The sequence below is a fragment of the Somniosus microcephalus genome, chromosome 22, assembly GCF_052327205.1.
Source record: "Somniosus microcephalus isolate GS21.2 chromosome 22, FLI_Smic_1.0, whole genome shotgun sequence".
Lineage (NCBI taxonomy): Eukaryota > Metazoa > Chordata > Chondrichthyes > Squaliformes > Somniosidae > Somniosus > Somniosus microcephalus.
Window position 1 is genome coordinate 6,751,600 of NC_141008.1, and position 10,501 is coordinate 6,762,100.

Here is a 10,501-nt window from a genome sequence, read left to right on the forward strand (position 1 = left end):
CTCAGTACTGCCCCTCCGACAGTCCAGCACTCCCTCAGTACTGCCCCTCCGACAGTGCAGCACTCCCTCAGTACTGACCCTCCGACACTGCAGCACTCCCTCAGTACTGACCCTCCGACAGTGCAGCACTCCCTCAGTACTGACCCTCCGACACTGCAGCACTCCCTCAGTACTGCCCCTCCGACAGTGCAGCACTCCCTCAGTACTGCCCCTCCGACAGTGCAGCACTCCCTCAGTACTGACCCTCCGACAGTCCAGCACTCCCTCAGTACTGCCCCTCCGACAGTGCAGCACTCCCTCAGTACTGCCCCTCCGACAGTGCAGCACTCCCTCAGTACTACACTGACGTGTCAGCCTAGAATATGTACTCAAGTCTCTGGAATGGAGTTTACCCGCAACCTTCTAACTCAGAGGTAAGAGTGCTGCAAACTGGCTAGCTAACAACGAGAAACTTTCTTCCAGTGGGTGAATCCAGAACAAGGGGCCTAATCTTAAAATTAGAGCTTGCCAAATAGGAGTGAAATCAGGAAGCATCTTTTCACAAAGGGTCGTGCAAATCTGGGATTCTCTCCCCAAAAGGCTGTGGATGCTGGGGGTTAATTGAAATCTTCAAGACCAAGATTGGCAGGTTTTTGTTAGGTAAGGGCATCAAGGGATATGGAACAAAGCGGGTTAGTGGAGTTGAGGTACAGCTCAGCCATCACCTAAGTGAATGGCGGAACAGGCTCGCAGGGCTGAATGGCTTGTTCCTATGATATTTGTTTAAAAGACACGCAAGTTAATTCCAGTAACAGGGTAAAATGGCATTTTTTATCATCACAGATTAATATACTATTCATCAGATCAAAGAAAGGTGGCTTTACTCAGATGGAAATCTGTTACAGCATTTTACATTACTATTGTCAGGAGAACGCAGAGGATTGAATACAATTTGTAACGTGGTAATTTGCAGTCTCTGGGCATTAGTCTTCTAGTCTTTTCTTGGTGACTTATGCTATTCATTATTGTTTGATAAACTGATGTAAGCTTTAGCAGGTGATTTAAGCTCAATTTTTTAATAATCAAAAGGATGTTCTGGGAACAGCTGGATTCCCAAGGATAGGCCTCCAAGACCATCCTTGCCAAATTAAACACTTTTAATATTAATGTGGCAATGTATTACAAAATACAAATATAAATCATTACACAAGGCTTTTAGAAGAAAAAGAGTTCGATTTATTATGTTTTGTCAGAAAAAGCTGAGTAAAAGCAGACTTCAACTGTTCCAGTTTTCTGTCATCACTCCAGCTACACCTCAGGCAGAAAAAGATTTCTTGAAAGCTCAAACATTTTAAAGTAGAGCTTTCTGTGCTCCTGGGATTTTCAAAACTTCGCCAATATATTGATACGAATAAAAACTAATTCTATAACATTTATTTTCGTGGGAGACAAGAATTTAAACTAATAACGATAAACGAACAGCACAACTCACCCCCCAGCGATCAGGCACTAACACCATTGCTGCAACCCACACACAGCAGATTTACGTCACTCACAAGGCCATCCACTTCATTTACAACAGAACATGCTACATCACTAGTTTCTCATTTTAGTAAGTAAAGTGCCATCAACAACTTGCATTTATAGAACACCTTTAACGTAGATAAACATCGCGAGGTGCAATCAGACAAAAAAAATTGATGCCGAGCCAATAATGGAGATATAATGCTACATTTGCTTACATAATAGTGACTGCAAATCAGAAGTAATTAATTGGCTGTGAACTGCTTTGGACATCTTGAAGGCTTGCAAGACGTATATAAATACAAGTTCTTTCTTTTTTAAAATGATCTGAACCCCTAGATTATAATAGTCTTGAAATCGCTGCTTGCTTGCTCATACACTGCCTATCCTTATTACTTATGATATAAGGTTACAACTTTATGTAGGGTTCTATTCTGTTAGCTGCCTGTTTCTGTGTAGGCAGTGGTGCCGAGTGCGAATGACAACTGTTGCCACTCTCCACATCCAGGATGATCTCAACAAAAAACTGTGAATTCAGTCATCATAACTATAAGATTTAAATTGAAAAATAACATGTTGACTGATGCTTATTTAGTTGACTAAAGTGAGAAGGAAATGAGTCGTTGACTAAGAATATTGTCAACTCAATTAATATTAGAACTCAAGCTAAATCTGAAATTATTTTTAATCACTAAAATAACACTGCCACTGCTGATCACGAAATGTTATGACTTCTTATGCTACATAGAATCTCTATCATTTCACCGTTTAAAAGCTTACAAAACCAATTTGAAATCCCCTCCCTCCCGGAACCACAATAGGGTTCCCCTTGTCCTCACCTTTCACCCCACCAGCCTCCACATTCAACGGATCATCCTCCACCATTTCCGCCACCTCCAGCATGATCCCACCACCAAACACATCTTCCCCTCCCCTCCCAGCATTCCGAAGGGACCGCTCCCTCCGCGACACCCTGGTGCACTCCTCTATCACCCCCAACACGCCTTCCCCTTCGCCCGGCACCTTCCCATGCAAGCGCAGGAGATGTAACACCTGCCCTTTTACCTCCTCCCTTCCCACTGCCCAGGGCCCCAAACACCCCTTCCAGGTGAAACAGCGATTTACTTGTACTTCTTGCAATTTAGTATACTGTATTCGCTGCTCACAATGCGGTCTCCTCTACATTGGGGAGACCAAACGCAGATTGGGCGACTGCTTTGCGGAACACCTCCGTTCAGTCCGTAAGGATGACCCCGAGCTTCCGGTGGCCTGTCACTTTAATTCTCCGCTCCACTCCCACTCGGACCTCTCTGTCCTCGGCCTCTTGCACTGTTCCAATGAAGCTCAGCATGAGCTCGAGGAACAGCACCTCATCTTTCGATTAGGCACTTTACAGCCCTCTGGACTCGACCTCAAGTTCAACAATTTCAGACCATAACCTCTGCCCCTATTTATTCTCACATGGCAGCTGTTGATCATTCTGCCATTGCCATTTACACTTCATCTAGAGCCATCTTTTGTTTCTTAACTTGTCCCGTTACCATCTCCTTTTGCCTTGCCCCATCATCCCTTTTGTCTCTTAATCTCTCCTGCCTTCCACCCTATCACAGACCTTCCCTTTGTTCTTTCCTCTCCTCCCCCCTCTCCCTGCCCCATCACTTGCTTAAAAACCTTTTACATCTCCAACTTTTTCCAGTTCTGACGAAGGGTCATCGACCTGAAACGTTAACTCTGTTTCTCTCTCCACAGATGCTGCCTGACCTGCTGAGTATTTCCAGCATTTTCTGTTTTTATTTCAGACTTCCAGCATCTGCAGTATTTTGCTTTTCAATTTGAAATCAACCTGGCTTTTTACTGAAATGAATGAAAAAGATACAGAACTCTCCATTCTTCAGCGGCGTTCTCCTCCACTTATAAGCAAAGTTCCACAGAGGAAGAGTTTTACCCACAAAAAGCCCACCGATTCATCCCACATGGCGCTTCCGTTTCCCACTCCCCTCCATCCATCCAATCCCAATTATAACATCTCTTTCCCATTCACCTCTAACTGTACTCCATCCATCCCACCCATCTATACCATCCCTCCTCTAACGGCCCTCCATTCCATCCCAATCCATATAGAACCTCTTTCCCCATACCATAGAATATCCCTCGATCCCACCTCCAAGAAGTTATTTTCTTATTTTTCAATCTTGTTTCTGCCAGTACAGTTAAATGCTGATAACCTACTGAACTAAGACATATTGGCCTAGAAATTGGGTATAGCCCCGCTTGAGGCGTTAGAACTGGCGCTGCGCAAAGTTTATAGCCAGGCGAAACTTATCGCCGCCTGGCGCGATATTGGGTTGCATCGCCCCTAAAGGGGATTGAGGCGCGAATTCAGGCATTACACGGGACTCCTAAGGCACTAAACTTCCAGCACAACCCAATATCGGAGCGGACGGGCGCAGCGCAGGTGCTCTCAATTACTGATAACCACGAGACTTCCAGGCGCCGGCCAGCTCTTAAAGGGGTGGGTCAGTCAGCTTCAGCATCCACACTCTGCGCCTTGCAGGCCTCAGAATCGGCGCAGGCCCTTCTCTGGTGCTAAAAACTTGGACCAGATGGAGAAGGTGAGAGAGAGAGCAGAGCGCTTCACCAATGAGGCTCTGGAGCAATTGGTGGCCGCAGTGGAGCGCTGGCGAGATGTTCTCTACCCAAACAATGGCACGAGGCCGAATCATAAGGACAACCGACGAGCTTGGAGGGATGTATGCCAGAGGGTCAACTCCAGCAGCATGGTGACCAGGAGCCCTGTCCAATGCAGAAAGAAATTCAACGACCTCACTCGGGTCGTGAGGGTGAGTGTTGTTTCTGCAAACTTCTGCATCCCTTCATTTGCACCTGACTTTATGGCTACAGGGTGGGCTGTGCCCCATTGGCCATCTGCCAGCAAGCACCCATGGCCCTTTCTGGGCACACACATGCACATTTGACTCAAGGCGTCATGTAAGGGCTCTTGCACCATGGGGGGCATGAGATGATCACTCAGGGCATCATATAAGGGCTCTTCCACCATGGGGGGCATGAGATGATCACTCAGGGCATCATGTAACATAACTTCCCCTCCTTTCCCCTGCAGTCCAAGCTGGCGAGGATTGGCAAAGACTAGCTTCGCACCGGTGGAGGACCTCCACAAGTGGTTACTCTCACGGATCTCGAGGAGAGAGTCCACCAGATTCTTGGAGGACGTCTGAGTGGTCCTGTAACCACTGCAGCTGCCGACCCCATTGTCGACAGCGATGGTAAGGTTCTCACCTTTTACAACTGTCTCCTTCCACTTGTTCCCCCCGCCAGCATGCTTTCTCACTGTGGACCCATGTCATAGCCTTGCCGCAATCTGGCATCCCTTGCTGCCAAGCTGTTCTTTTGCTAAAGCCACTCTTCCACCTCCCTGCTTTCAGATGCTGCATCACCAGCTCGGGAGCCGGGCCCTCAAGCTGCCAGAGCCAGTGCCTCCAAAGGCTCAATCAGAAAATTACTGTCTAACAGAAGGTCAGCAACTCTCGCCAGCAACGATCAGAATGGCCAGCCCAAATGGCTGCAGCTTTTATACTGGTGCTGTCCCCTTTAAATAGTGCCCCCCGAGTCCGAGAAGGGCCTGGGAACGCTCCATCCAACTGTCACTAATAGCGCCAGGCGAAATGGTTGCGGACGCCACCGAATATCTGGTCCGGGGCGCCAAAAAGGCGTTGCACACTGAAATGATGTCATGATCTGCTTGCGCCCGCGGGCGAGCGAAAAGAGTTAGCGCCGGTGCTAAAAGGATACTCAATATGGGAAGTGGCGCTATATTCACTGCGCCCACCCGAACATTGGGTAACGCCCCAATTCTCGGGCTCTTTAGGCGCTAATCGCTGGCGCTACCAACCGAATTTCTAGGCCATTGTGTCTGAATCAGGACTTCTGTAACAGTTTACAGAGAATTTGCAAATCCTCATGCTGCAGCCTAGTTAAGCATTCAGGCTGCAAGTCAATCCAAGTAAAATAGTACACAACTTGACAAAATCATATTTTACAAGAAAATGATTAGATTTCGACAATACCCTGCTGACTCCAGGTGCAAGCTGGCAGTGAGTTAACTATATTTAGTGTGCTGAGCATTAAAATCTTGATAACTGGGGAATATTTTGTGCTAGGATCAGGAATTTTATATAATGGAATTAAATGGGAAGTAGTTTGATACACCAGAATTCTGTATATTTATTAAGTCCATGTTTTGTTCTATTTTTTCTTTCATCGTATTCGTATATTCTTATATTTTGCTTAGTTTGTGATTTTAAAAAAAGAGTTTCTACTTCAATCACGATCCAAAGAGCTGGTGAATTGGTACACAGGGATCTTTGAGATATATGGATGCTGCAGCTCTACCTTTCCTTCTTCCCTTTACATCACAACAGTCACATTCCCAATGTTGGCCACTTCAGAAGCCTTCAATCTGGGGTGGGCTTTCTTCTTTTGGGGTTTGTTTTTCTCACTTTAGATCACATTTATATCAATGTAACTGCTCCAAATCAGCCATTGCTATTCCCCATCACTGGATGCAAAATGGACACCAGCGCTTTACAGTCATGATCACAATAGAAGTTTTGTTTCAGTCATCCCAACTTTTACACCCATTACTCCTCCAACCATCTTGCTTCCCTGTCCCTCGCTACAATCTTCCCTGGAAGCTGTCCCAGACTCTCTGGCTGTGATGCAGTGAGTGGGGAAGCACTATCTGGGCACATAGGGTCTATTTCAGCTTACAAATATAATAACAGCAGGGTTTGCTTAGCACAGTGGCACTATGCACTGGAGGCTTAGCTGGAAGAATGCAGATGCAGACCCACGATCACAATCTCAGCAGTGCTATCATAGGGAACATGAAGCAGCTAATTTCTTGGAAAATGTCATTCAAAAACACCTTGCATTTATATAGCGCCTATAATGTAGTAAATTACAGGAGCGTTATCAGACAAAATTTGATGTTGAATCACATAAGGAGATATTAGGATAGGTGACCAAAAGCTTGGTCACAAAGGTAGATTTTAATGTGCGTCTTAAAGGAGGGAGAGGTAGAGAGGTTTAGGGAGGGAATTCCAGAGCTCAGGGCCCAGGCAGCTAAAGGAACACTGTCAATGGTGGAGTGATGGAAATCGGGGATGCGCAAGAGGCCAGAATTGGAATAACGCAGAGTTCTCCAATTTACCTGCCTGTTGGCCAGGGATGGTGTATGTCCCAAGGGAGATTCCAATATGGAGGGGAAACTACCTTAAAAAGAGCTCCTCTCTGCTCTCCCCTCCCCTCCCCCACCCAGGGTGTTTCAGTTGGTAAATGTGGTGTAGCACTGAACCATAGAAATCACAAAGGTCAATCCCTGGTTTGTGCTACAATTAGCATCAGCACCTCTGGGGAAAGAGTGTGGGAAATTAGCCAGGGCTCCTGCTTCTTATGACTATCCAGAGTCTGCTGATGGAAAGTGCTGTGTGTGAACACTATCGACAAACATGAGCTGAACTGAGCTGTAATGTTCCTTCTCTTCCCCAATCAGCCATCCCGTCATTCTGTCTAGCTTCACACAGTACAAACAGATACTTGAGCGAGGTACCAGAGGCCCATGGAACTGCAACTCACCATGATTCAGGAGGGAAGAAAAGGGGAGTCATCTTCCGAAAACAAAAAGTCACCTACAGCTTGCTGTAATATTAAACAAAGGAACTTGCAGACACTCATGCCCACAGGCTGAAAACTGAATGCTCCATTCTCACTAATGTAACTGATGACAGAAGAAAAGGAACTGATGAATGGAATGGGGGAGCTATACAAAGCACAGCGGGGGAGTCACAGAAATGTAGGCATGGGATTATCCTCAAAGGAGCTGTACTCTATCAACATTTTCACGTGGGATTTGCAGGCTTCAGATGTGCAGGAGCACTAACAAAGTATTACATTTCTGGTAACAAGAACTTGATGGCATCGCCAATGTGTCAAAAAGCACTGCCTTTTCTAAGCCAGATCTGGTAACCAACCCATTAATTCACCCAGTTTCATAGACCACACAGCACACAGTTTTCCTTTACCCACCTCTGGTGTGTTCTTCTTAAATTCTCGACTTTCATCAATAAGTCGTTTTCTGGACTGTTCACTCTCATCCTGTCGATTGGCCAATACTGTAGCAGTGGCATCAAGTTCTCTCTGTAGAAGGGGAGAATAAAGAGAATATGAGACAGGGAAAGAAACTGGCACTGGCTTAGGAGACTTTGTAGGTCTAACAACTAAGTATATCTTGGAAAAGTAAGGAAAGCAAGTAAGTGGTCTGCTACCAAGCTACACAGACCAGGAGGCTGATTCCGGATTCATACGGAGAGTAAGCTAATCTCAGCAGGGTGGCAGTTTGCAACAGTTTTCCTGGGCTAGGGAAGAGGAAGTCAGACAGTATTCCCAGTCCTGTTCTCGTTGACTCCTGCGGAAAGTGTGCATGTATGAACATTAGTGAGGGCAGGATCGGCTTGGCGGTGATGTCACCCACTGCTCACACGCACAGCTTGGAGTCAGATCAGACATCAGGAATGGTCATATGGCTGAGATACCGGTGGTATCATAGCCCAGCATGAGTCACCGCCTTCAGGAACGATGGGGTAAGTTGGGAGATAATTAAGAAATGCGCTTAAACTACAGAAGATATCAAGCACAAGGAAAGATATCACACCCCTCAGCTTGTCTCTTCCTACACCCGATGCATAGAACATTTCACAAATAAGCATCAGAAAATATTTTAAACCATTTGGAAATGCAGTACGGTGATCCCCTGTACTGAATTACTTGCTGGCGATAGCAGTGTATGCAACTAAACAGGATCTTCATTGAGGGAATCTGCATGATAAATGGAGATCACTCCCTTAGTGTAAATATTTGAATTTCTGTAACTGGTCTGCTGTTTCTAACAGAAGGAAAGGAAAACAACCCAAAGTACAGAAACAGTGAAGTACTTTTATTCCATCCAATCTTCCAACTGCATTTTGTGTCCAAAGCAGCACACTCCTTGTGTTCTGTCCAAGTCACAGCTTGGAGCTCAGCAGACTGAGCAAACACGAAAATGACAAATACACTTCATGAGGAAGTAATACAGAGAAACGTGTTCTATAGGTAAAGAATAAATTGGGGGAAAAAAGCCCGTCACATCCAAAGATGGTTCCATATTCCCTCCCACTGTTGTTTCTGAGGCTAGTTATAGCCATTGCTGCTGGTTATAAATATACAAAATCGGAGGCACTTCTGGTCATACAATAGCACAGCCATTAGCAACCATCTGACCTTGTGCACACTTTTGACACTTTGTAAGTCTGGCTTGGTGGGGTCATGTAGGTATTTTGGCAGAAACTGTTTTCTTCTTCCTCTGGTGGTATGTGAAAAAGTGCCTGTTGTCTTCCACAATCGGAAATGGAGCTTGTGATATTCAACAAAGTCTGAGCTGATCCCTCCCTGCCTCCAGTAGCATAGAAACATAGAAGATAGGAGCAGGAGTAGGCCATTCAGCCCCTCGAGCCTGCTCCGCCATTCAATGCGATCATGGCTGATCATCCAAATTCAGTACCCTGTCCCTGCCTTCTCTCCATATCCCTTGATCCCTTTAGCCTTAAGAAATATATCCAACTCCTTCTTGAATATATTTAATAAGTTGGCCTCAACTGCCTTCTGTGGTAGAGAATTTCACAGGTTCACCACTCTCTGGGTGAAGAAATTCCTCCTCATCTATGTCCTAAATGGCTTGCCCCTTATCCTTAGACTGTGACCCCTGGTTCTGGACTCCCCGGCCATCGGGAACATCCTTCCAGCATCTAGTCTGTCTAGTCCTGTTAGAATTTTATAAGTTTCGATGAGATCCCCTCTCATTCTTCTAAACTCCAGCGAGTACAAGCCCAATCGACCCAATCTCTCCTCATATGTCATTCCTGCCTGCCCACAGCGCAGCTCGTTCGCTGAACTAGAGGGCAAATAGCAGGAGGAGGAGGTAAGAAAAAGAAAGCTAGTGGGGAGATACAAATCAAGTAGGGTACGAGAAAAGAAAAATCAGGGAAGTAGGTCGAGAAAGTAAAGGAAAGAGAAACAAAATGGTTGATGAGAGAATGAAGAAAGAACACAGGAAGAAAGAGAAAAACCAGATCAGAAGTACAAAGGCAAAGTAAGAAAATAAAAAGGAGCTGTTGGTGATGGTGGGATTCGTATGATGGCTGCTTGCAAGCTGTGCTCCTGCCCACCCAGGTCATTACTGCCCATTCACGCACATTATTTATAAATTTATATTTCCACAATCTTACACTTGTTTATTGGCATCACAATATTTGATCTGATTTTCTGGGTCACAGCATATGTCAAAAATAACTTAGCCAACCTGCTTTAAAATCTACTGCAATGATTGTTTGATAGTTGCAAGCTCAAATATTTAACAAAAGGTCCTCCACTAGGTTAGCTGGTTGGGAGGCACAGCTCCCACAGTCTATTGTTACAGTAACACTGAGTGAAATTAAGGCCCGACAGAACTCAGCTTCTAAAACATGGGTGCACTTTGGGATGGAGTATCTTAATTCTGCCACAAGTGAGGTCCAGAGTGCCTTTGGTAAGGGCTCTGGACAATTTACCTATTTACCAATTTCAAGAAGAAAATCACTCTTCTGTAGTAACAGGAAAAATTCAAAACATGTTAATGATTTAAAGAACAGGTCGAGGTGAAATATTTGAATTTTCAGGATCCTAGCAAGCAAAGAGTAGCTCGATAATGTACTTATTTCAAAACTTGCATCAAAACTGTTTCACGAGACAGCTCCTCAACTAAGCACATTGTGCTTCATCACCGAAATCTGATTCAATAGATCGTCCTAGAGCTATGGTAATCTGGTTCCCATTTTAGTAAACTGAAGAGGAAATTCTTTGTCAAGTCTGACTGGAAGGGTCACTGCCTCTCTTTTTATGGGGACCT

The 10,501-nt window shown here is 45.3% G+C and overlaps 1 protein-coding gene across 1 annotated transcript in view; it reads right to left on the minus strand.

Moving 5' to 3' along the window:
• The window catches only part of cux1a (cut-like homeobox 1a), a 436,348-nt gene extending 427,945 nt beyond the window's left edge, over positions 1 to 8,403 (minus strand). Inside the window, exons 1-2 of the mRNA XM_085965092.1 lie at positions 8,347 to 8,403; positions 7,609 to 7,719 (exon numbers count right to left, since the gene is read on the minus strand). Of these exons, the coding sequence (XP_085821218.1) occupies positions 7,609 to 7,719; positions 8,347 to 8,403 (168 nt within the window). The remainder of the gene's footprint in view (positions 1 to 7,608; positions 7,720 to 8,346) is intronic.
• Positions 8,404 to 10,501: the final 2,098 nt, after the last annotated feature.